The sequence below is a fragment of the Varanus komodoensis genome, unplaced genomic scaffold (assembly GCF_004798865.1).
Source record: "Varanus komodoensis strain SLA01 unplaced genomic scaffold, ASM479886v1 scaffold25, whole genome shotgun sequence".
NCBI lineage: Eukaryota > Metazoa > Chordata > Lepidosauria > Squamata > Varanidae > Varanus > Varanus komodoensis.
This window is the reverse complement of record NW_025335661.1, coordinates 12,668,179-12,695,755: the sequence shown is the minus strand read 5'-3', so window position 1 is coordinate 12,695,755 and position 27,577 is coordinate 12,668,179. Positions and strand designations below refer to the sequence as shown.

General features: G+C 40.8%; 1 protein-coding gene across 1 annotated transcript; it reads right to left on the bottom strand.

Annotated features, from left to right (window-relative positions):
* Positions 1–4,719: 4,719 nt before the first annotated feature.
* Positions 4,720–22,249, bottom strand: LOC123024763 (mast cell carboxypeptidase A-like). Its single transcript, XM_044432899.1, has 11 exons — positions 22,176–22,249; positions 21,823–21,898; positions 21,117–21,241; positions 19,184–19,286; positions 18,993–19,094; positions 18,161–18,262; positions 15,630–15,740; positions 14,225–14,315; positions 13,253–13,461; positions 8,652–8,736; positions 4,720–6,318 (listed from the first exon to the last, which is right to left on the bottom strand). The coding sequence occupies exons 1-11, from the start codon at positions 22,247–22,249 to the stop codon at positions 6,131–6,133; spliced, it is 1,266 nt and encodes a 421-aa protein (XP_044288834.1). The 3' UTR covers positions 4,720–6,130.
* Between the last annotated feature and the right edge of the window lie 5,328 nt (positions 22,250–27,577).

Below are 27,577 nucleotides of genomic sequence, written 5' to 3'. Positions count from 1 at the left end.
GGTTGATCAAAGGGTTTAAAATCAGTTAATCTAAATACTTAATCAGCTAGGCAGGCACTGTAGCCCTACTCTCATGATATCTACCCTTCTCAGAAAATAGGCAAGTTTATTGACATTTACCACAGCTGTGCTATAAAATAAATATTATATTGGAATTCATCTTACAAGAATGAGGTTGGTGTAAGTCGTTTTGGAAACTCTCGTATATTTATCTGTCTTGATCTTCTATCTTGCCTGCTTTGTTTGGTTTTCTTCAGTCATCTGGCATGGGTACAGCCCTTTCAGTTGCGCAACCTGGGATCGTTTTATGAATATGAGCAAATGCCCTAGAGCTCTCTTCTCTCTTGTTTACCCCCTTGAGGTATCTTCACAGAAAACACTGTTGAAATAATCTCTCAAGAAGAAAAGATAAAAATGAGAGGAACTGTGCTGTCCTAGAAACCTCATGCTATATTCTGAATTGACCCCATCCCAGTCTGAAATGTGTGAAATCCCATTAAAAAACCAATCCAGTCACTTCTGAATGATTCTGATTGTTTAATATCTGACCTTTAAGTTGGAACACATATACCGAGATGCCATAGCAACCAAGGAATATGCTGTTGACATTCTACAGGCACATCCTCAGCTCATCCTCCAACAGTTCCAACAGCTAGCTGAAGATCACTGACCAATTCCGCACTTGAATGGTTGATCAAAATCCTTGAGGAGGCACTGATCAAAATCCCTGTAAAAGATCAAATTCTCCACATCATTTGGCAGAAAAATTACAAAATGTGCCACTTGCATGTGGTGGAAGCTTTCTTGAGAGGACGGGCTTTTCTTGTAGAAGATTCCCTCACCCTAGTTTTGGGTTTCCTGGGACCTTCCCTACCACAATTTGTAATGCTCCCCATTCAGCAAGATCTCAGGCTCTCAGCCCATTTGCATAATATGTAGGTGGTTAAGCAACCACTCTGGCTTGTTAGCATTCCTGCATGTGTGGCACGGTTAACATGCCAATGTGGGTTAACCCTTAGTTAGCCTTGCTGATCCCGGTGAGGCTGGTTTGTTGGGGTGGTTAACAATCCTCCTCACAAGCCAATCCCAATTACTTCCCTTGCTTGGCATGGCTTCTCATGTCATCCAATCCCAGTGAGTGGATTGTTGGAATTATTAATAAACCACCCGGAAATTATGCCTTGTCACTCTGATAAGCCACCCTTGCCAGGGTCAGATGACATATCTGCTTAAATTGACAACCTGGCACAGTGAGTACTGCAATTCACTGTGGCTTAAATAAGCTATTGTGGGCTACAATGATTATGCAAACCAGGCCTATGTGTATCATTTTTGAGGAGGTGAAGGGACTTCCATGGGAAAGGGGATGAAGAACTCTACTTCTTCCAGGATAATTGATTCTGTTTATCACTCTGTAAATAGTAACCTGCATTGATCATGCTTTCTTTCTTCCTGCTTGACATTCTTTGTACTAATTCTTTGAATCTGCAAGGGTTAACAAAAACCTTTGAAAAGAACATTTCAAAGATGACAAGATTGATTGACGTTCACAGAGAGCAAAGGCGATGATGATGGTCAGGGGAATTACATACCTTTTAGCAGTATATATTCTGTGTTGTTCTGAATGTAATGTTGTTTAGTAATGGTTATGTATTATATTAGATGTAATCAGATCACTTTTATGTAATCAGTCCATTTTTAGTTAGACCTGCTGGAGTCAGTCTTGGTATATGTCTTATTCCACTAGTTTGTTCCTTTTGGAAGTGAGTTTAGGGGAAAAAACATCCTGAATCCAGTTTCAGACAGGGAAGTGTTTCTTGGCATCCAATTCTCTACAGCTGAATCGATTAGCAGTTCTCTACAGCTGTAAGCATGCTTGGCAGTTAGGTTTGTTGTTGTTTTGAATGGTGCCTGGATTGTCTGAGATACAGACCCATGAAATGAGAAGCCTTTGATGTTTCCAGAGCTAGTTCAAACCATTCCCTTTTAAATTGGCATTTTCCAAGCTTTCCCCCATCCCACTTCTAATTTAAATGGCTCTGCAGTTGTAGCCTGTCCCAGTGCAGAGCTTGACCTCACAGAAACTGACATATCAAGGCAAATTCAAGACTGTCTAATAGGAACAGGTGAATCTGTCAGCCTCTTCCCACATTTTTACATTTTAAATCACATTAAATTTGTTTCTCTCCCAGGTACGAATTTTGTGGAGTTTGGTAAATTCTTATCAAAACCAATTGAAAAGAAATTCTCATGCATCTGCCTCTGGCAAGCTCAACAGGTACAGCTATTCTTTGCCTGAAGAGGACATTGTATCTGCCTCCCATACATGATGAGAAGCCCATCAGGGCGGGGGTGGGGGGTGGGGGAGGGAGATGCCAACCTTAATTCAGCTCCAACACAGTTGAATGCACAGGAATCCAAACACAACCCTTTAAAGAAAAGCTCTCAAAGACCTAGGCCTGGAGGAATGCATTTGTCAGTTTTGGCATCTCAAAAGTTGTAGAGAACTTTCTGAGTAGATTCTTATCAACATCAAGCTGAAATACATTTTCCACCTGCCCTACTATATACAGTGACTACAGTTGATTACTCTATGTTCCTCTAAGATTTCAGATAGGAATCATTCTTAGCCATGGCTGAAGTTCCCCAGGATTGGATCTCTTTGCATACTAAGCATGTGCTGTGCTACTTTGCTATGGTCCATCCTTAAGTAGGATGTCCAGATGCAGTGGAAAAACAGCACCCTCTCCCTGTGATGAATGTGTAGAAGGAAACATTTTAGATGGACCAGTTTTTATTACCTGTAAATCACCATGACATTACTCTCAATAGGTACCATTAATTGCTGCTTTGGAAGCACATTGTCTTAGCACTCTGTACAATCATTGTGAATGGTGGAGTCACCATTCACAATGATTACCCCCATGTTACAGACTGGGAGTGATGAAGGACAAGAGAGAATGACTTAAGATCACACAGTAACCTCACAACTGGGGTAAGCTTTGAACCTAGTTCATGCTCTTAACTACTATGTTATGCCAGTCATATCCCCTCGTAAGGAAATAAAAGTAAAGAAGAAGAGGAGATGAATGGATCAAAATTTGATTTACCCAATACAGAATTCTGTTCCTCCAGTGGCCATCAGAATGCCCATGGAAATCCCACAAACTCATGGATGCAAAATATGGCCATAGTATGTATGGGATGGAAATTCTTTCCAAAAGGAGAGATAACTGATTGCAGCAGTAATTATGATCTGATCTATACAAATCCACTTCAGTTTTTGAAGAAATTATAGCTGTTAACTCCTACCAAATATGATTAGGCTACTTATCAACACTAGCTGAATTGTCCATGTGGCAGAACAAAGCATACCAGTTCCATTTAGAATGAATTTGTTCAGAATGCTGAAAAAGTCTTTAACTTGGTGCATTAGTTTTATTAAGAGACCTGTTGTTGAATAATCAATATAAAATATAAAATGACTAGGTTCATTACTCTTTTAAAAATGGAATTGAAAGGCATCAGGAACAAAAGAAAATACCAGACATTTCATAAAAATTTCTTTTTCTTTTTCTTCTTATGTGAGAGAGCAATGTTTGTTCCTCCTTTATTTACACTGAATTAGATCTAATTTACATTACTGCAGATGAAATATAGATTGGCTTGATCAATGATATAGTTCAGCCAGTTTTGCAATGTATTCAGGTTGTGGATTTATTCTTTTGGAAAGCAGATCAGCTGCAATGTCTTAAGTATACTTTGTGCAGCATCTGGACAGATGGGGAACAAATGACAACTTCATGACTAAATTGTGATATTGGGCACTTCTAGAGATGGCTTTTATTGTGTAATTGCCCTGCCCCATCATGGAATTTTATGGAGTGTAGAAGGTATAGATGATATTGTTTCCCATTTTAACCTTCTTGTGCTTACCTACTGCTGCTTCTATTTTTTTTATTACTGCAAAATTAGAGTTAAGTAGATGCCTGTCCATTTTGATATACAGGGAACCTTATGGCGTCTACTTGAAGAGAAGATCAAAAAAGGAAGATCCCTATAAAGCTCAGAGTAAAAGTTGCAGTGAGTAAGTAGCCCCACTGACAAAGGAGTCATCAGCCTCCCCGCCAAGTGGGTTTCTTGGAGAAAAGCAACATCAGCATTTAACTCTTGTATAAATCACACCCGTGGCTTATTGAAAATACTTAGCTGCTTGACAAATTGGGAAATCACACTGAACAGTGAAAAACAAAGTGGCGTGCTTATAGCCCCTTCAAACACAAAGTTCATGTAGATTTTGCACAGGTTTCCTGTCATGGAATGATACAACATCTAAGTTGTCATTATACTGTAATAAGTTTCAGTGAAAACTTTCCACACAGCTTGAATGAGTATTATTAACTTTGACCACACCAGATAAATAGAATAAAAAAGACTCAAACCCAGACATGGAACTAGAAAACTAAATAAATGAAAATTGAATAATCCAAATGATGCCCACATCTCCCAACACACCCCATAAAACCCCACCCCCCAAAAATTTAACACTATAAAATAAGATTAACATATTATTTTTATTTGGACAGATCAATTGACTAGTCTCAGTGTCTTAAAAACTTTAATACCAGTCACCCACACATGTGGACACACACACACAAGTGGTGTTGGAGCTGTTTCCTCCTGTTGTTATTCCTCACAAGTGCAGTGTGTGTGTGTGTGTGTGTGTGTGTGTGTGTGAATATTATAGACAATACGGTAGGGCCAATTGTCTGGGAAGGAGGCTGCCTGGTCAACTCTGAGTAAATGGCTGTGTACTGTTCATCCTATCCATCATAGCCACAAGAGAAAACCTTGCAGAAAAGTAGCTCTGATGGAGTTCAGTGCTTCTACATCGAGGACTGCAATGGAAAAACAGAAGTGGAAGACTATGTCCAGGAATATCAGCACATGCTGGAAAACTAAATTTGGAACAGGCAGTGGTTTCAGGAGAGGTTCACAGAGGGCATGGGAAGAAGGATGAGATGAAAGTATGGAGAATGTTCCAAGGCCAAGTATTTACCGTTTAATTTTATAAGGAAAACTAGGAAGCTACTACCAGGAAGAACAAGTTAACCCACTGCTAACCAAACTCCAAAATATATCACTAATGAACATTAGTTAATGTGTGTGAGAGAGTATGAGACCAATGATAAATCAAGCATCCACTGTTGCCAACAATGTTGGCTTTGCATTCAATTTTCAGGCATGGCCAACACATTACTCAATTGTATTAACAACAGTTAATGACCTGAGAAGATGGTTGCATTTTTTTCCCACACAACAGTGATGGAGCTTGTGCTGCATTGGTGATTGTAAACCTTACAAGGATTTTATATATTCAGCTTTGGTGCTGGCAAACATTATGACATCCCTCTGGATTTTGATTTTAAAATGGCTCCTTGCTCTTTCTATTTTAATAGCATTCATATGGGCAAATGAATTATGGAAAGAGACTTGGAGGCACTTTTTCAGTCTGGTTCTAAAACTGCTTACTTGGCCTTGAGCTGCAGTTTTGTGTGTACTTATTTGGGAGCACAGGCCAAGCCATGCATTACTTTGAAGATGTAGCAAGCAGCCACATCTCTCTCACTTTCAAATAAACACAGGAGTCTGGTGTAGGACTCCTGATTTGTATCAAGTCTCCATTTAAGTATTCTGAATTGACTTGCGCTGCATCTGTCATGTCTTTTGGCTGTATCTCATCCAAGATGAGTGATCCAATGGAAATATGTGTGTCTCAATAAATTTGGATTAAGTCAACTGTTCTCCTTACCAAAAGGACTGAGTGAATCACCTTGTATTCAAAAGCAGCTCAACTGATGTCAGGCTAGAAGAAAATCAGTTCCTAAAATATTTGGAATGGTATTTATCAAGATGAAATGAAGGATGTTCTGGAGCAAAGAGGAAAACTACAAAGCCTGGTTAGGTTATCAGTGTGGTACAAAGGTCTGAAGGCTGTTGAACATGACAGAAGAGAATCATGCCACAGACAAAAAGCAATGGGGGGGCAAATCCATAGAGTAGGAATTCAAAGAAAAAGAAGAGAAATGGTAGCAGAGGATTCCTTTTGTAAGCAAATATGAATATGTCTTCATTGAGCAGAGCTGAGGATATAATTGGCAATGTGTTTGACAGCCAGCATAGTTTCCTTGCAGGTTGGTGCAATCTTTGATTCAGGGAGAAGAAACCCATGCCGGCCACGGTCACGAAGTTCAAACACAAATGAATACTTAATGCCCATGTCGTAAGCCCAGTCTAAAGAGGAACCAGTGCAAGGGTCTGAAAAACAGGGACATCAAAGGTAGGATTAATGGCAGCTCTGGCACAAAGCATGCAAGCAGGAAGGTCTGCTATAATAGCCTAGGCTGGGAGATGCATAACTACCTCCCCTATATGGGAACAGGCCATGACTCTGTGGTAGAGCACATGCTTTGCATGTAGAAGGTCCCACTCTGGTTTCCTACTGCTGCTTCTGCTTTTTTTCACACCACAAAACGATCAGGAGGTGTCATGACTCCTATCACAGATTGTGCTATCTGTGTTAGCTTGGGTTGCACATGTGCTACTGCCAGCTGAACAATACCAACTCTTGCATTTTTTCTGCCACTGTAACATCAAATACAATCTGAACTAGCACCAGCAATGCCCATGATGTCATTAACAGTTGTCCAATATGTTATGCAACAATTCATGTAGCGCCTTGTGCAAGGTATTGTGGGATGCACAACAGCTTGTGCAATGTTTTCAGCAAAACCTTGTAGAATCAAAGCAAACGATTCTGCTAGCTGAATCGCACTATGGAATGCAAATCTCTCTCTCTGACTTGGTTCCCATTATAAGCCATGGCAGTTTGTAAGCTAGGGGTGCTTTGTGTTGTCTAAACTCAGTCACAGTGCTTAATATGCTGCTGGGTTCCTACAACACAGCAAGCCACCCCTGGCTTGAAAACTGCCCATGATTATGTTCGGTCAATCCAGTCCCTCTTTTCTATCTCTCTGTTACATTGAGGTTTTTTTTTCAGTACTATGATACATGGATACAGGTTTTTAGAAAGTTCCTGAGTCTCTTGGACTGTATCCATTTTTAATGTATAACTCATCTAGATATCAGCTGAGGGCTACCTCTCCCCGTTAAAAAAATGCCCATATGATGCAGCAGCATCACATAGCAAACTCTGCTGCCCCTTGAGATCGGCGGGAGAGGTCCTTCTCCAGAAACCCTCCGTGAAAGAAATTAGGAGGGTGGGTACTCGGAGGAGAGCTTTCTCTGCAGTGGCGCCTAAGTTATGGAATGCGCTCCCCAGAGAGGTCCGCCTGGCACCGTCATTATTTGTTTTTCGGCGCCAGGCGAAGACCTTTTTATTTAAGTGCCATTTTAACTGTTAATATTATTGGATTTTATCTGGCAAAGGCGGCTTATTTTATATTGTATTTTTGTATTTTAATCTAATGTTTATATTTTTTAATTTAATGATTATAATTATTTTAATTAATTGTTGTAAGCTGCCCCGAGGCTTCGGCGAATGGGGCGGCATAAAAATATTTTAATAAACAAATAAATAAATAAAAAATAATGGCAGATACTGAGAGCATTGCATATTACACTGCCACACCTTGTGCTATTTCTTTGTAGAGCTTACACTGAACGGCTCACCCCATGGGAACAGTTGGGATGGAGAACAGGCAACATCTACCTTGTCTCACGGATGGAAGCAAAAGACTGATTTGGGAAAGTTGAGATGCACTCAGTATCCAAAAGTGGACAAACAGCCAATGGAGGAAAGTTTTTAGGAAGCTTTCCATAGGCACCTGAGACTTTTGCTTCACTCTCATTCATTGGTTCTTCCTTACACATGCTGTGCCCTCTTGGACATTAGGTAGGAGAAATGTTACTTGTTTCCTTCAGGTAAAATTTTGAGGTGATGGTAAATGTTGCTGCATTACCATCACCACCGTATCTGAGGGACTTCTCAGCAGGCAATAAGCCTTTAATGAAGAGTACAAGTGAAATGTGTGTTATAGATGAACAATTCTATCTAGCCGAGGGGTAGCAGAAGTTTCATCTGTAGAACTTTCTGTATTATCATGTATCCCTAGAAGATACCTCTTCTTTAAAAGGAGAAGGACTTATCTCTGGGCCAGGATGCTGACTTGGCTGACAGAGAGGACCTGTCTTGGTTCAGAAAATTTCCTCTTTGGGAAGGTGGCCAGACACTGGCAGCTGAGCATGCCCTTGGCATTCTGCTCCAACAGCAGGAGAACCATATGCAGGATCCTGCCAGCTCCAAGACAGAAGCTAGACTGGGAGATGGAGGAGTGTGGTGAGTTCTGAGGCTGCATATTTTTCTTCTCAGGTGTTTTCCTCTTGTGGAAACTGGACCTAGGCCCAGTTTGAAGACGTGTCAGGGGAAGGAGGAGGCATAATATTCATGACCTTCCTGACCATGCTGCGGAAGTCTGCCATTAAGATTGGGAAGACCTCTGCTCATATAACTGAGATCACACCCTCAAAATTCTGAAAGGAAATGTTGAAGATTTGCAGTCTCCTGTCCTGCCAGTCATCAAACAAATTTTGAGGAAAGCCAAAAGACATCATGCTTTGACTATACTTACAAATTGTTGGGGCAGCTGCTCCGTATACATACTTGGTATTATAGAGACTAGATAATGCTTCCACTGCACCTTTAGCCACTCTTTCCTGTATTTAAAAGAAATAAAGTTTCAATTAATATTCGCCCTGCCCTGCCCTGCCCTGCCCTGCACAACTTCAAGCCATACACCTGTAGGAGTATCTGCTCCCATAATTATGTCCTGCATTTATGGGATGTAAAGTATATGTACCCCTGCTTTATATCACCCATAACTCCCATTATGGAATGCCCTCCACAAAGAGGTTCATCTAGTAACAAATTTTCTATAATTTAGCTGTCAAGCAAAAACATTTTAATGTACCTAGAGCATTTAATAGGGCCTATCCAACATGGCTGCCCATAAACCTCTGATCTTAGAAGATTACACTTCTGTGATTCATCTGCTCTGCAAAACACTCAGATGCTTGGTTCTAGCCCCCTAAGTGTTTTGCCCTAGACCAGGGATCAGCAACCCACGGCTCTGGAGCCGCGTGTGGCTCTTTAATCCCTCTGCTGCTGCTCCGTTGCTCAAAATATGTATCACGGCTGCTGATCTGAGACATGTGCCAGCACAGCCTCTGAACTGCTACACATGCTGGCACAGCTGCCAATCTGCAACCTGCACTGGCACAGCAGCTGGTCTGCGACCCGCGCCGGCACAGCACAGCCCCCAATCTGCAACCCACGCCAGCACAACACAGCCCCCAATCTGCAACCCACGCCAGCACAACACAGCCCCCAATCTGTTTCATAAATGCAACACACTATAGTTTTTTTATACATAGCATAAAGGTAAAAAATGATATATGCAGTGTTATCTTCATTTTAGGTGTCAAAAGGGTTTTGCGGCTCCCAGTGTTTTCTTTTCTGTGGGAAACGGGTCCAAATGGCTCTGAGTGTTAAAGGTTGCCGACCCCTGCCCTAGACTGTGAGGACAGGATCTGGGGCACCATCAGAGCAATATGTATTCTGAAAGAGCCTAGCTTCTCTTGCTGCTCCCTGGAATACTCACAAAATTCTTTATCTGAACTTGCTTTTGAAACCTTGGAGTTACAGCTGGCCTGACTCTTTCCATGCTGTGAGGCTGGATGGAGAGTGTTCTGACATGTTCCCATGGTTTGAGATGAGACTCTGAAGTCTCCTATGGCCATCTGGATGGCATCTAGTGGCCTTAGGATAGCATCCTCACAGATTTTATTGATGTAAGGAAGCATTTCAGTCTGTTTCAAAGTGTTTCTTTTTCTTTTTGTGCTTTTTGTACTTGTTTTATACTCTGCACTGCTCTGAAAACTAATATAATGAAAGGAGACAGAAAAAAGTTTCTAAAGAAACAAATGCTAGTTAGCATAGTTATTTTGTAAGGAGCATAGTGACGATTGGTATCTTTTGCCTTGGTGAAGAAAGCTTTCTTGTGTGTCCCACATGTGGAGAAGTAAACCTTAAGATCGGACTCATAATATTTCTAATACTTGCTTTGCAATGTAGAGAATGGAAATAGGTTAACTCTAGAACCTGAGCAAATTAGCTAGTCTGTTTTGCAAGTCATTGATGACCATTGCAAGTTGCTGCTATTTCCAGTGATTTTGGATGGGGTCCAGTTATTATGCTTTCACTCTATTCTATTAGCTATATTAATCATACTCTTTTGTAAGTTGGCTATTGACACATTTCTGACTGTTGTTTGCTACCTTCACAAGGAGGTTATGTTTTATCCCCACAAGAGAGAGCAGATGGTTTTGTTAAGCATTTTGAGGCTTGTCTGATTTGATTGTTTCCCTTTTTATAGGTTGTGGCCAATAGGGCATTTTGGTTCTTAAAGGCAAACAATCGTGTGTCCCAACTCCCCCACTGTACCTTCTGTTTTCTGTCATATGTGAACTCTGTGGGCCAATCCAAAGTCGTCCCATGTTAAGGGCCAGAATTGTACAATATGGTTATTCCTGTCATTCTGTTCTGTTCTGGTTTAGAATGTAAGCTTCTGATCATCACTGGGGTATCTCAGTGCCTCAGGCTATGCAAGGAAGTCATTTCTTAGTTTGGAATTTCCATACTTTCATAGTCTCTTATCAGACTACGTGAATTGAAAATGATTCTTGTGGGCATCTGGCTGTAGTGGATATGAGAACTACTCAGAATTGTTCCTATAAAGAAAACCATCCTATTTAAAATGTGAAAAGCAGGATGGGTGCCAAAATGCATCCTATTTAAAAGCATGTATGCAGTTTGTCTTAAAATGCACTTTGTTGGGAAGCCGAAGCAAAGGCTTTTAGAATACTTTTCCCCAGGGGTTGGCCTCTAGGCAGCCACTAGGCCCACACCACAGTTTGGGCTCCATTGCCAATGCAGGAGCTGACTCCTGGACCTGCTTCTCCTCTTTGCTGCCTCTTCTGGTTTACCTGACCTCTTACAGTGAGCAAACCATAGGAGGAGTGAGAGAAGGAGCAGCAGTCTTCCCATGCCCGGTCTTTTCCATATGGGAAGTGGTGTGAGCTGGGCCAAGATGGGGATGTAAGCAAGTGGGAGAACACTTTGTCCAAGGACCCCTGAAAACCTGCATCTGGCATTAGTTTCTGTCAACCCATCTTCTGCCCCTGGAGTAGGTAAGCCTCAGCCAACATGGCCACTGCTTAGGGATTATGGGGCATGCTGTTGAAAACGATTGAAAGGCAGTACATTGACTACCCCTGCTGTATATGTTACTTAAGGGCACAAACTGAAGGATGGTGCTGGGAAGCACTGAGACGTTTCAAATTTTAAAGTACAACAGTTTTGTAAGAAAATGATGCAATTGCAGAATAACAGCAACAACAGCAATAACATCTTAGGTTCTGTTATCTCCCTCTGTACTGTTAAGACACAAGAGGGCAGCATTGGTATATCTACATTTTAATTAAAAACATCTACAAAATTAGGAATGGTTTTTTTCCCCTACACAGAATTCTTTCCTGTATGATGTTGGCAGGGGTCAAATTAGCTCTAGGAAACAAAATCTCTACTAAGAACTGCTATGACATTTGAAAGAAAGATAAAACCTCTCTGACAACATTGGGTCATACATCCCTTTTCCTATGTTCTCATTAAAGACATATGTACCCTTGTGAAAACTGCAGTAGCTGGGTTAGGTTGACCTGTGTTTCAGCTGAACAGAACACGGGCTGCAACTAAGTCCCAGAGAGGCTGAACTCTTGGGTATAAATGTGCAGAGGATGTATGATGAAATCAGGCTTGGGTATTAGCATTCAAACTTTGACAGTGGTTACCTTTTGCTTCCCTGTCAATCCCAATATTGCTCTTTTGCACAGTAGCCATGCCATATTGTTCTGTTTCCTCTTCGTAGAACCCTGCCATATTTGCTTTTGTGCAATAACTTGAGACTGCAATGCTTAGTCTCCATGTGTTTTTTGAGGAAACTGTTCCTGGTCTTGGATATTGCTGCTGAGGATACAGTTTTCAGAGTATATAAAACTTTTCTGCCGATGGTAGTAGGGAGGGGCATGAGAACAAGAAGCTTCATAGAAAGCTTGCATTTCTTTTAGATAACACTCGTAAGCCATATAGAAATTGAAACATAATAGAAAATGTTCCAGGAAAGCGACAACAGCTTTTTCTCAATCCAACATTTCTAATCAGTAAATCAGAATTTGGATCACTTCTGGTTTACTTCAGAATTACATTTAGTTCATCAACACTATGCATATAATACAGGAAAGATGTCTAGCATTCTTGCTGTTGTTTTTTTTTTTTTCTTAAGGAAGATCTTCCACTATTCTACAAGTACAAAAATATTGTTGTTTACCCTTTGTAAATTAAAAACGTAATAATGAGGAATAACATATTTTGTTTGATTCATGCTAATTAGCCATTGAAATGCATTAGATCTAATTATGATATTCCATTTATGATCAGCACCCCCACTGTTTTCAGAACAGCCTTCCATTCAACAGAAGCTCCAGGAAATGGAAGTAGAGAGGTGCTTATTATGGATCTCCCTTGCAACCCACTATGTTGCTTCCCACCCTGTTCTCAAAGGTGTCCCAACCCTTTCGAGCAGATTTTCAGATGTACAGGTGGGAGCTACTGCTGGATCAAAGGGCCATCAGTGAAGGAAGGGACTCCCTGCACTCAACCTAAGATTTCTTCTTCTAGGCCAGGGTGCACAACTTTCATGGGTTGGTAGGGCTCAATGCTTTTTGGACCTTAGGAAAGGCCATGCCTCTGCTTCTACTTGACTAACCGCTGGTGCACTACTGAAATTTGGTGGTCCAGAGACAGAGGAAAAAGCCCCATTCAAAAAGAAAAATTTTGATTCACTGCCAAATTTTGGAGCTGAAGCAGGAACAATAAGAAGACTCTGTTTCCCTTTTTGTTGCTGCCACCACTACTCCAACAAAACCCAGTGATCTATCTCCAATTTTGCTTTTATGAGGGACTTTTTCTCTCCTTATTCATTACCAGATTTCTGTCATATGGTGATACTGGGGAAAGGGAGCCTCAAAAATGGTCAGGATTATTGCATGTGTCCCATAGGGTGTGTGTTGCCCACCCCTGCGGTAGACAGAACAACACAGATCTTTTCCTCCTTACCAGTTCCTCATGATTTGGTACTTTTGCGTTTGTATATCCATAAGGAAACAGCAACAACTGAGAGTAGGAATGGAAGCTTATGTATCCTTTGATGGAGGCAAGATGGTCACGAATGAAGTTCGCCACTGCTTTTGTTTCTGGCTCAGATTCTGCAGAAGCTCCACAGTATATTTCTTCACAAGGTTCGTGTAAGTCATATTCAGCTTCAACTAAAAGAAAGAAAAGAAAATATGTCAGATGTAATGTTTCGGTAAAAAAAAAACGTATTCCTTGCCCACTCTGGGATGTCGAATGGGTTCCCACAAGTTGTTTTTCATGCAATGATTACTATGAATCCAGGATAAGCAGGGAAAATGTTTATATTTGCAATTGTGTGGGGTCACTCTCTGGCCTTTTACTTAGAGTGATAATGAAATGTTTTGGGGGCCTGCCCTGGAGGTTGGATGTGCAGTGCAAATCCACCTGATCTGACTTTTGCAGTAATTTTCAAACCCCTTTCCTCCCTTTTCTTTGATGACCTGACTTTTAATTGTGCCACCATTTAGAATCAATTATTTAGCATTGCGCCTATGTTTTTTGGAAAAAAACAGTAGACCTGGATGTAACATGAGTTGTTTAGAACTCCTTGGTAGACCAGAATTTTAAATCTCAGATCTGTGATCCTCATCATATCCCTCTCCTTTCCCTGATTGCTGCTTGTTTGGGGATTTCCCAACTTAAGCATGATTCTTTCCATGCCACTAAAAGCAGGGAAGGAATCATGGGAAAAGCTGGAGAGCTCTTCTAAGGCTCTTTAGGCTAAAATATGGTGGCATTTTTATACCTTAGTCCTGCCCTTTTTGCTATGATCTCCACCCAGCACCCAAGAAGGCCTTCCCTGAAATTGCTTTCTGCCCTTGGGTGTAAAGGGTTCAGCACTCCTGCCATAGGCTATATCTTTGTTTCAGTTGCTACTAGGCATATAATACGTACCACCCCAAGAAGCATTGAAATTCCTGTTCAGATCAGTGCCAATACAATCACTGTTGGTTTTATTGTCACGATTTTTTCTCCACATGCGATCCTGCAGGACAAATACCAGTGGGATCTGTTATCTTCCAGTCTTATCTATTTTTGCTTCATATTAATTCCTAATGTATACTGGGGATGGAAAGTATCTTTTCATACACTATGCTCCAGTTTACTTTCACATGTCCTGCCCATGGGCCTATTTTACCTTCCCCTGTCATAATAGGCATGTGGCATATTTGCACATAGCCCTTATAACCTTTGGTTCTCATCCTATGATTTTGCCATGTAATGATTGTTGATTATTGGACCTACATGAATTGGCACTATGAGCGCATGAATTGCAAACACATTGCATTTTTGGGGAGGCGAGGTTGTCCAGGACAGGTACAGTTCTATTGCCCCAGCACTGCCATTTGATTGGCTCAAGGTTGTGCTGACATTTATGTCAGGTTAACAAGCATTTTTATGGACTGAGTTATTGCAGAATGAAGTTTCTTGCCAACCCTGGAGGATGAAGCCAGCAAAAGTTCATGTCACAATAGACTAATTTGCTTTTGTTCAAATACTGCATCTGACTGGGTTTTTTTAATATATGCAAGTGTCCAGCTCCTACAGGAATAGATGATTTTCTCTTACAGATTTCAGCCACACAGGAGCTTGCTCAATGAGACCATGGAGGCAAGGCCTTGGGGGAGCATGTTGTGTTCGCCTAACTACTGCAACCGGTATGGTGTCGTGGTTCACACACTGAACCGGGACTTGGGAGACTTGGTTGTGAGTCCCCACTCAGTTTTGAAGCCCATGTGTGACACTGGGCTGCTCTTTGACTATCAGCCCAACCTACCTCACAAGAGGATAAAATGGGGAGGAGGACCAGGTGTGCTATCTTGGGCTTCTTGGAGGACTATGGCAGAACGTTAATGTAGCAAACAAGTGAAAATAAAAATCATTCCCTTGACAATAGATAGCACTTTTTCCCTCTTTCTTCCTGTCTTACAATAATTGTAGCACAGATGATTGCCTAGAGGAATGAAAGCATAGACTTGAGGTGGAGGGAAGGCAGAATGGTACAGATATTGGGAAAATAGGAATGCGTCCACACCACTGTATGGTGGTAGATCCTACATCAAAACTGGGACATTGGACAAATATAGTCACTTGTTCTGTGACAGTTTCCATGTAGTAACTGAAAGATCTTTTGAAGCATACTGGAGACACATATTTGCATTTCCCTATGACTAGTCATTCTGTAAAGGTTATGTTCTACTACACCTGCCATTCCCCATGAGAGACTTTCTGGAGACACCTTAATTCTTTATGGAAAAAGAGTAGCTTTTACTAGAGACAAAAGAAATGTGGACTGTACTTGAGTCCATGTCCAGATGTAGCCATCAATATTCAACACAGGAACCACATAGAAGTTCAAATTATCCAACAGTTTTGTCATGACCTTGTCATTTCCATATGTTCTGACAGCCTGTAAAAGACAAACACATTGTGTACAATTTAATTCACAACTAGATGTGGGTTTTGAAGTGTTAAAATGCAACTTGTAAAGGAGATGTTATTACTGTCCTTTGTCCAAAGATTTCTGGGTGGTTTACAATAATTTTAATATCGCCTTTAATCCCAAGTTCTCAGGATAGTTGTGGTGCAGTGTATTGGGTTTGGTCTAGGTTCCATTCAGTCATGAAGCTCACTTAGTGACTCTCCTGCTAACCTATCTCACAGGGTTGTTGCTGCAAGGATTATATGAGAGGAAGAGGAGAACTGTATAAGCCATCCAGGATTCCTTGCAAAAGGAAAAATGCAGGATAAGACTGTAATAACAGCAACAGCTGTAAATTAAATCCAATAATTAAAATATGAAAAAGCTGAAGAGACTATTAAAATACTTCAGAGTCAAGCCCACCTGACTAAAACACCTGGTAGAATAAATCTCCTGGTGCCTAAACGACAGCAAAATTGGCAACAGGCAGACTTTTTGGGGGCATGAATTCTACAGATGTGGTCCCACAGCCAAGAATGTCTTATCTCTGGTCACCACCTGATGCAGTGCATATGGGCCTCAGAAGGTTATTTAAGGATTGGTATGGCAAAAGGCATTCCTTTAGAGATCTAGGCCAAAGCAATATAGACTCAGAATCAGAGAGCCTGTAATCTGGTCTAACACTAACATATTTTTACAAAAAAACCATGTTCAATTTGGTTAATTTTCTGGCCCATTTAATCCTGATATTTTGATGATCAGTATTAACATTTGAAAAAAAAAGGATGTGAGCTGCATCCTTTAAAAAAAATGAGAGACTTTTGTCTTCAATTTGGTTTGTATAAGGGCCTTGGAATTATGAATAATCATGGCAGGTCTACTATTCTGCTGGTGTGGAAGAGGAGTATACAAAGTATGTATTTTAGACTAAAATGTAGTTGTGCAGTCCTCTAAAACTTAATTTATTTGAGAGAAGCCTTTATTATCTGAATATAAAGAAGTGCAATCAAATCGCTAGCAACTAATCTTTTTGGGGGGAGGGGGGCTTCAGTACATTTTAGCATGTCAAAGAAACAGCTAAAAAGAAACCTCCAGCACTGATCACAATGTACAATGAACATGTGAAAAGTGAGAAAGCAGGATTGCATTGGCTGGTGTTGTCCTCTGAGTTCTATGTGTTGATCTGAAACTGTACACAGAACTTACACTTCAGAGACCATGGGAACTGCTGTGAGTATCTATTGGTGTAGTCCATGTGTAATGACTATTCAGATTTTTAAAAAATGGGCTGTCATGAATGAGAAAAAAATGCTAGTTTATGTAGTTCAATTGCTCCTGTTGCCAACAGGAGTTAAACAACCCAGGGACAATCTCTCCATGGGTTGTTTAGCATGGTGTTCAAACCAAGAATTTTAGCTTGACAAGCCAGAGTCGGAATCAAACATTTATCTAGTTCATCTATTTCAATGTAGGTTACATGGGACACAGAGTTTAATGCTCAGTTTCAACTTTGGCTTGTCAGAGGAGAGATAAACTGGAGTTCTGGGCTTGAACATTGTGCCAAACAATCCCTTAGGGAGAGAGTGTTCTCATGACACAGTAGCCCATGATAGGCAGCAAGCATTCATGCCTGCTTATAGTCCTGTGGGGAAAAATCATATGGAGCCCTTAAGAAAAAAACAAATACAAAAAGCACCCTTTAAATGAAACATGGGACCCTGGAGTGTTGACAGCTCCTGTGTGTCTGTAAATGCGAGACTAGGGTGTGTTCCCGTCTGGCAGAGTGTGTTAGACCCCACCAAAGGATCCTAAACCTCTTGAGATATTTGGAGGTTGAGCAAGTTCTCTGAGATTACCTTGCTGTAATAAAAAGAGAAAAAAAATCCTCAGTGAACCAGAATAGTAGGGGGAGTGGCTTGAGCTTCAAATTCCTTTGAAGGCAGGGGCCTGAAGGGGAAAGACGGGGTTGGCAATCCATAGTAATCATAGTCATCTGTTGGATCCACTGTGAGCTGTTCTTGTAACAACCATTCCGCTTTGGTGTATAGGCAACATGGGTTGGTGCGACATGCAAACCCACCTGTTATCCAGGTTGCTTAGCCAGCACCACTGGCAATGGGAGCAACTGAAGCACATGAGCCAGCATAATGCCTTGTTTACGACTAACTATGCTGATTTATTTTTAAAGAAGTGGCTTGATCTTGTAAATTGGGCCATTGTGCATGTATGAGTGTGTATGAATGTTTTACCCCCTTAAAATTCTACTTTCACAGAAAAATAGGCACATGAGAACTTATGGTGCAACACTAAGAATATAATGTAATAAGTATTTAAGACTGGTTGAGTGAGCTCTTGGGTTCACTTTTCATCAACAGTTGCACAAATGAATAAAGTTACAGTTAACTGACCTGCATTACAAACCATTGGCAGAAGGCTGAACTGATCCACTCCCGTGCATGAATACCACAGTCCATAAAGATGACTTTCTTTTTGCCACTCTCCTTCCCAACCTGTTAGAAGGGAATATTATGTCAGACATTCTTTATGATTATTCTCCATGCACACTAACAATCTGTAATCTGTTACTTTGTTTCAGTGGAGCCCCCCTAGAAATATCATACCATATGGCCCTTTGAAGTTATCAAGGTTTGGAGGCCATGCCAGTTAAATCAATAACATGTTGCCTCCAAATAGGGAGTACATCACAATATAAAGAGTAAAATATTTGTATAAAATTTTCATATACTAGCTTCAACTTAAGAGGGCAAATTTAGAAAGATTGAGGAAAACAGAATGATTTAATGAGAAGTTCAATATATCTCACTATACAGAAAAGACTGCAGCCAGCTGTTTTCTGTGTCTGCTTAGTCTGCTGTCCAGGCATTTATGCAGATGCACATCTTCAAGGCACCTGATTTCACCCCTGAAAGTTCTTTATCTTTAAACTGAAATTGGGATGGGCAGTTCTTCAGACTGAGGATGTCAACAAAGGATGGCCCACTGTAAAGTGGGAAAGACCCACCATAAGAATATCCCTAGATTGCCCATAGACATTATAAAGCAACTATTTCCTACCCTTAGAAAGCATAAATAACTTCTCTAGAAGTTTTCTCCCATTGTTCTTAAGTCTAGATCAGCATAACATGACAGCAAGACTGATTCGTAGGCTGCTTTCTCATTGTATCTCATTCATAATTCTTCATGTGCAATTATTAATAGCAGTTATATCAAGACTCATACCTTAAGAAGGTACATGGGACGCTCTTCATAGGTCTTTCCAATCTGAATCCGGGACACCAACTTGGGGTAATTTGTAGCCATTTTTTCAGTCCATGAAGCAATCTAAAAGGAGAGTGTAATGATGAGACACTGACGTATTTATCATTAAACTAGTAAAAGGATGAAATATGATATGAGTCATTATAGGGTACCTTTTCCCACTCATTGTATCTCGTGTATCTGTACTTCTCACGGAAATGTTTCCCCCCATCCAACTGGTTTTCAATCTCTTCTTGTAGATTATGGACTATGATTCTGTGGCACAAAAAGAGCATCAGTACACACAGTCTTGCTTTTTCAAAGATGCTTTTATTCTTTCATTCCTTTGCTTTATCCCCTTAGTCCTAATCCTAATTACATGCAGATATGTCATTCTTCTTGTTAGGTGCTGTCAAGCTCCCCCTGACTTATGGCTACCCTCTGAATGACAGCCCTCCAAAATGTCCTAACCATGTCAGCCCAGCTCAGCATTTCTAAGGCTACTATGAAGGTACATGCACAACATATATACATGTAAATATATTTTCTCACATTCATCTCCTTGTCTTCTCTTCTGTTATTCCCACCCACTACTGAAATGTAGGTAAATAACTATAAGTAAGAAAGACTACAACCCAAATGGACCAGGGCCCTTTCATTCTTTGCTGATATAATTCATACTACAGAGTCAATAGAACTAACTTATTAACCAACAAAATAATACCCCGAGAAATAAATCTAGATAATTTATGGACTATAGATAATAACAGAACCTACAGAAACAAGGATGTTACCCGTCAATTCCCATGTAAATCTGTACTGGGGGATTTCTGTTTGGCTCCTGTCCAGCAGTACAGTGGTAGCTCGGCTCATGAACGCCTCAGTTCACGACCAAATTGGGTCGAGAACAGAAATTTCTGAAAAATTTTGCCTCAGGCCACGAACTGCGCTTCGGGTGGTGATTGTGCCCACCTCCCCTCCAGCATGCTTGCAAATGCACTTGCCTCCCCCCGAGCGCATCTACAATCACGCCTGCCTTCCCCCTCCAGTGCACCCACCTCCCCCCAGCATGCCCATGATCACATCTGCCTCCCCCAGCGCACCTGCCAAACCTCTCCGAGCACTCCTTCAAATTTTTGTGATTTAAAAAAAATAGTTAAAGAATGGATTAACCTTATTTACATTGAACCTTATGGGGAAATTTGACTTGGTTCACAACCAATTTGTGTCATGACCAGAGTCCTGGAATGGATTAAGTTTGTGAGCCAAGGTACCACTGTACCTTATACTTCTGAAACTTGGGCAAAACCAGTGGTCTTTTGTGTAACCAGTATTCCATTCATGCTATAGATTTATATTCAGTTTTGCTGCTTCCATTGTTTTGCACCCACTGGGTATGCAAAATGTTTAGAAAAAATCAGTGGCAGAACTCTCACTGACTTCTGGGTCTCTGGATTTCATCCAGTTTTAAATTTTGTAAAACCCAACAGACAACCGAAAAGTTGAAAGATCGAGATAATGTATTCACAGAACTGTATAACATACTTGAAAAAGTAAAAAGGGAGCATGGGTTAAAAAGCAAGGCATCTAAGATCTGTATGTTACTAAAAACTACAAAGGATAAAGCTCAACATTGGGCATTAGGTAAAAATAATTAAAATATACAATAAAACAGCTAAGTAGAAATTTATTAAGCATCCCTAGGACAACTATAGCAAGCAAATGAAAACTGGATTTCAAATGGATTTACTCTGTAAGTTTATTCATGTTTACCCAAAAGTAAGTATGATTGATTTTGATGGGGCTTAATCCCAGATAGCTGTGCAAATGTACATATAATGTACATATGTTATATGTTCCTGTAAGAAGCTGAAATGGAACATGCACAGTACTTTCAATAAATGCTTCATCATTTATCATTATCATGCTTTGTCATTTATCTCAATTTAAAACTGTTCTTAATTTACAGGAAAGGAATCTCTCTCCTAAAGAATCTCATATTTATATGGAATTATTCACACCTTTAATTAAATGGATAGTATTTTCTCACAACATTATTGCACACATAATCTACAACACTCCTGAAATTGGATTAAAAGCACATACTCATGTTTCATCTTGTTCTGCTCCAGCATCATCTGGACATAGTTAGCTTGCTCTGCACTGACACGGAAATCCACATCTGTTTGAACAGCAATATGATGTACTGAAGGAGGATGCCAGAAGTCAGGCTGGGTAGAATTTTTTTTTAGAATTAGTGCATTTAATCTAACACATTGGAAACAGATTCTCTAACTACAGTTGTAATATATGTCAGTTGCTTCTATGCCTGTCTATGCATCAAGAAGCAAAACATGAATGACTATACTAAGAAACATGGCGCCAGTGGTTATAATCACACTCTGCAGCTTATTTGCAAGGTGGATGAACATGCTGGACAGCTGATGTATAATTCTATTTAATATCTTATAAATGTACAGTTATAAGATTTCACATTTGATACCCATTGTCCAAAGTAGGAGATGCTAATGAACAATTGCAATCATATTTTGAACTCTGTTATAATTTCACCATGTAAAACATGCATTAAAAAGAGTTGGTGAATTCTGAGTATTTGTTTCTGCTCTAATATATTTCTTTGCACATCAACACACATGAGAAAACAATTGTAAGCCAAACCACAAAGGACATCTCTTTATTTGTTTCTGCACAATACTTGCATATTAGAAATGAAAAGCCATTGTAAAACCTGTGCAATAGGGAAATATCAACATGACAGATATAATAAGTAGACATGGACAAAAGTTCTCACCTGTACTGAAGAGGCCAGATCCTTTAGGAAGGTCACTTGTTCTTCATTCTGCGGTCTCATCCGAAACACTTTATCACTTCAATACAAGTGAAATATAGTTAAACAGGCGCATCATATCATTACACTAAGTCACACACTTTCCTTTTCCCTCCCCTGGATCTACAGTTGTTTTGAGGCTGGGGACTTTGAGCTGTGTGATTGCACAGGCCCCTTTGATTTTTGTGATGCTTATATAAGATTCTGCCAGGGGGGGGGGGGCTCTCTAATAGTCTAAAGTTGTAGCCAGTGAGTACAAAAAGAGGGATTGTGGCAATGTTTCCTTTCTGAGATTTACCACACAGAGGAACTTCTACCTGTCAAAACGACGAGTGAGGATAACAAACTGGGGCCCCACAAAGAGCCCTAAAAGTAAAATAAAGGACTTCATGATTCTGCTTTAGCTGCAAACCCTGATCCCTGCCCCATATATATCCCCTTTTCACAGTGCTGTGAACAATCAGATGACTTCCTCTGTTGTTATCATTGGATGGCATCTTTATGTTCGCTTGTCTTTTTAGCTCTTTATTTATTAGAATTTTAGTTTTCAGAGAAATTGCATTGCAATATCTGATCAGTAACAGAAAAAGGAAAGAGAAACCTGAAGGGGTGCAGACAACTGAAGGATGCCCTTGCTAGAATGTCATGTGAAAGATTACAGGTCCCTAGGGTATTTCAACACATGCGTTTCTGAATAATCTGAACTATTTCCAGTGAATCCAGTGTGATTTTCTCATGGGTTAGAAAAAGAGCCAGCTCAAGGCATTGAGAGCCAGTGTGGTATAGTGGTCAAGAGCATGGGACTGGGACTCTGACGACCTGGGTTCGAGTCCCCGCTCAGCCATGGAGCCAACTGGGTGACTTTGGGCCAGTCACAGACTCTCAGCCCAACCTACCTCACAGGGTTGTTGTTGTGGGGATAAGATGGAGGAGGAGATGTAAGCTGCCTTGAGCCCTTTCTAGGAAAAAGGCAGGATATAAATCCAAAAATAAATAAAATAAATAAAAAACTAGATGGGGCTGCACCCCATTCCATGTGGGCAATCAGACTGGACTGTCCATCGGATCTTACTGCAGTAATGACCATTGGACACTGCTCCCTACTGCCCCAAGGGTAGGGCTGGCCCTATGCTTTCTAAATGCATAAAACTGTGACTTCAAACAAGCATTTTATCAAAAAATCATAGGCATTAGCCTATAATAACTATTGCCTCAGTGAACAGGCATGACTGACATGGATAGAAATCATTATGGAGTTGGTGCCCTCATTTCAAAATCAGTGTGATGCTACCTCGGACCAGTGCTAACATTCATGGTCCTGCTGACCTGCTTATCTCCATCTGGACAGCCTGCTGGAATGGCTGCTGGTGTGGTGATGGCTGAGGGAGGAGGAGCCTTCCTGTAGGACTTTCTCCTGACCCTTGCTGTCTTTCCTTGTGGCTGGGCTCTATATACAATAGTGGGAATGACTTCCTCATTTGGGGTTGGGGGGATCACAGTAGGGCAGTGTTCTGTTTTGGCTTTCTTACTACAGCCATTTGCACAGCGTCATCAGGTTCCTCGTCCTGCTACCACATGTCACTGCTTCCTGGTGTGCCTTGCTAACTGTTTCAGGTTTTGGGAAATTGCTCACTGAAAGGCCATTACAAACCTGAAAGGCATGGATGGATGAATTTTGGTGGTACCATTCGGAAAGTGTGCTGCAGTTCTTAACGAATTTCTAAATTTACCACCACCACTGGTTCAATCTCAAGTCAAACCAACTTAGAAACATAGAAAAAGGCTGAGTCAGAAGGGCTCCCCAGACCATCTAGTCTGACCCCCGGCTCCAGCCGGCTCCACTCACGACATGTCTACTTTGTGCATGTCTAGCCTATCCTTGAACACCCTCCCTGATGGGGCCCCAACCACCTCCTGTGGAAGCCCATTCCATACCCTTGGGGTCCTAACTGTCAGGAAGTACTTCCTGGCATCCAGAGTGAACCTTGGCTCCCTGAGCTTTGCTCCATTGGAGAGCATTCTGCCATCCTCTGCAGGGGAGAACAGCTCTCTACCCACCTCTGTGTGACACCCCCTCACATACCTACATGTCGCCAACAGATCCCCTTGGAATCTCCTCATGCCTTCCAACTTGGTGCCTTCCAAATATTCTGAACTACAGCCCCAAGTCTTGACCATGCCTGGAGCTGATGGGAGTTGAAGTCCAAAAATACTGGAGGATAACAGGTTGGGGAAGGCTGATGCAATCATACTCAGAAACACTGTAAAGCCAGGAGTTTGTGCAGCTGCTTTTATCATCATCACCCTCAATTATTCATATATTCTCCCTGCCATCTACTTAGTTGTTTTGATTCTGAGTTCCATGTATCTTTACTTTAAATATCATATCTAACATTCAAATTTCACATCTCAGGAACATCTGGAAAAGATAAGCCTGGTCAAAGGATGGAATGACCAGCAGTCCAGGAAATCTAGATGAGATCATGGATCTCAAGGGACTTGACAGGGCATTTGTACAGTTGCATACAATTTGCCTTAGGCCAATTCAGAAATACATGGGCTGTGACCCAATGCAGTTCCAGTACAAGTGGAATCCTCTGGTTTTCAGTTCTTCTTCCCTTCTTCTGCAGTCTCTTATACCATACATGTCCCTTGCCATTCTGGCACACCTGAGTCCAGTATGTCCCTGTAGGCCAGTTGCTAGGGAACATAAGCAGAAGAATGCTGTAAAAGTCTTGGCTTCCAGAGGACTAGATAGGCTTTTTGGTTGCTTCTGCACAGTTCTTCCTATGTTCTTAGGCTGCAGCAACATCAGGATTTTGAAGGGTAAACTTAAGATAGCTACAGCAGAAGGAAAAGGCAGGAATGATCCAGTCTATATGAAATTCCACTTGTGGAGGTTAAAATCTAAACCTTTATTTTCAGGCCAAAGATAAAGGGCATTTCTAGATATTGTCCCGGTACACCCACTTTTGTTACAAGCGTGGTTCTCTTTCTTTTTGTGAATGGACTTTTTATTTATTAATTGCATTTTTATACAAGCCCATAGTCCATGGAGATCTCTGGGAAGTTTATAAAGTATGACTATTGCTATGATTTTGATTTTGTCTGAAAATAAGTGGGTGATCAGGGAATTGATAACAGGGCTGAATGTTCCTTGATTGCTTGATTGCTCAAGACTTTGGAATAGAATATACACCAGAGTTCCAAGTGGCAGGGGAGGAAGGACCGAGAGAATCAGAGGCAGGGTTCAAACAGCACAATAATCCATACTCCAGGGTATGGGTTATCATGTTGTCTGCACCTAGCTGTGCTAACAACCCATGGTTTCTTACCCATGATCAATGTACAGTTCACAATCCAACAACAAAGAGCTTTTATAACCTCTTCTCATGGGTTGTTCGTGATTAACAAATGGTGGTTGGCTCTTGCAGCTGAGCAGAGACAACTTAATAATGCACATTTCAACAACAATCCATAGTTCCACAATAATCCACACCTTTCCACACCTAATTAAATAATTAGGGGTTTAGTGGCTTGAGTTTAAACAGAGCAGGCAGCTGAGTGTTTAGAATCTAAACTTTAGATTGAGTTTCTTAAAAGAAGGATATCTTTAGATGCAGTTGCTCAGCCTTTCTTGGGAATCTGATGCAGGACTAGTAGTTGTACTATTTGATATAGGAATTCATTTGTCCCCAGATGTTTTGTTTGTGTTTTCATTATTTTGTTGTGATCGGTCACCATGAGTCTTTAATGCTTTCTATAAAGCAAAGAAAACAAAACTCTGCTGTGGCATATCTCTGTATACTTCTTTCTCGGTACTTGGAGAAGTGCTGGGAATCTGGTGGGTAGGCTTGACTCACCTAGTTATTTGAAAGGGAGAACCCAGCCTGCCTGATCACTGTTAATTCAGGATCTTATTCTCTAAACATTGACTTGTGTTAGAGTAACAGAAAATAATACAAATATTTATAAAATCAACTTTCAAATGTGTTTTAAATTGTATCAAAGGATTACACACACACAGTCAGCACTAGAGTACAGTGGATGTTCAGATTCACTGCTTTGTTCTTGTTTTGTGTTTTGGTTGCATGCTTGTTAAGCTCATATCTTGGCCTGTTTTCTTAATTCTGAAGGATTGTCCATGATGATCCAGAATTTGATGTAATGTGTTAAGTGCCTCATATCATCTGTGTGACGCTACCTAATTCTTGGCTTAGAATTCCAGCTCTGGGAAAGGGGAAAGCTCTTGTAGGTATCCTCAAAAAAACAAAAACAAACAAAAACAAAAGTTGTGAATTGCAGTCAAAAGTTGCTTGGCTGCCATCTGGTGGAGTGAGTTATTTCTTGCTCATTTAAGACACGAATACAGGATTTTAAAGAGCTGGAACAAAGCTTTGCTATACATTTGCAACTTTCACCCCATTTTGTTTCAGTTTGTGTCTCAGAATTCTTCATAGCCCATAAAACAGTGATATCAGCCTTTAATGACACTGTTCCATGAGCTATTAAAAATTCAAAACACATATTCATACAGAAAAAAACCAGTTGCAGATACTTAGCAGCAATGTGTTCAACGCCTTAAAACACAGGCTTCAAAATGTTCACAAAAGGAGATGTTGGACATCTCTTTGTAGTCTTCAGAATACTGGTGGGGGAAATCGAATTTTAATGATCCCCTACATCAAAATTCCTTGACTGTGGAAGTCAGCATGTGAGGGAAATGGTTAATATTATTTAAAGTAACATGATCAAGGAGACTCAGAAAAATACAGGATCTAGGACCTGTATTTGATGAGCTAGGACCAGATTGTGTGGAGGAAGAAGTCTGATAGGGAAAGAACAAAAATGGAACCAAAGTATTTGTTGTGAGCACAACTGGTCCTACCACTGTATGTATGCTATATGTTCCCTCTTGCACCTGCTAAGCTAGCCTGCTGCCCTCCAGGTGAGGATGCCATCTTATGGCATCTGCTAAAAATGTAGCTGCCATTTTGTGCAACAAAATGGGGATGGGAGATGTCCTTGGGCCCACCCTGGCTTCATGAGGCAGAAAACAATGAAAGAAGAGGCATAAAAAGAGCACATTTGGGAGGATCTTCCACAGATTAGTTGGGTCCCTTCAAAAGTCCCCTTTTCATGCACAAATTCATCCTCGCTGAAAGTGATGCCCAAATGGATGCTCCTTCCATTGCATGCCATGCTTGATCTGAATACATGGACTGCAGTTCAGGGACGTTGGGAAGTGGAGTAGCAAATGCTACCTCTTATCCACTCAAATCAAGGTTTATAGTACCAAAACTAGGCACTCCTTTTTTTCTGTGCATGATTTTTCATTTGTAAGCCTGTGGGTAGGGACTGCCTCATTTTTCAGATTACAAGTAAGCCACTCCAAGAAACTTTTTAGCTGAGGAGTGGCATTGTGGGATGAAATATACTTTATAAGCAAACGTGTTTTATCCTGCTCCTTATTCTGGATTGATTTAGATGAGGCAGTCTCTGAAAGTTTACAATCTAAAAAGAAAGGACTCCCAAGGAAAAGGGAAAGGGAGACAAGAGGGAAAATAAAAGTCCTTCTATTAAATAAAAGTCTGTTAGCTTGCATTGAGCTGCTGCTCTGCAATGCATCTGAAAAGGACATTTTGGGGACCAAAATAGGTACTATATAGGATCTTAATGTTGCCTTCTTCTGGCTTTAAACCCCTGCTTTGTTGATAAA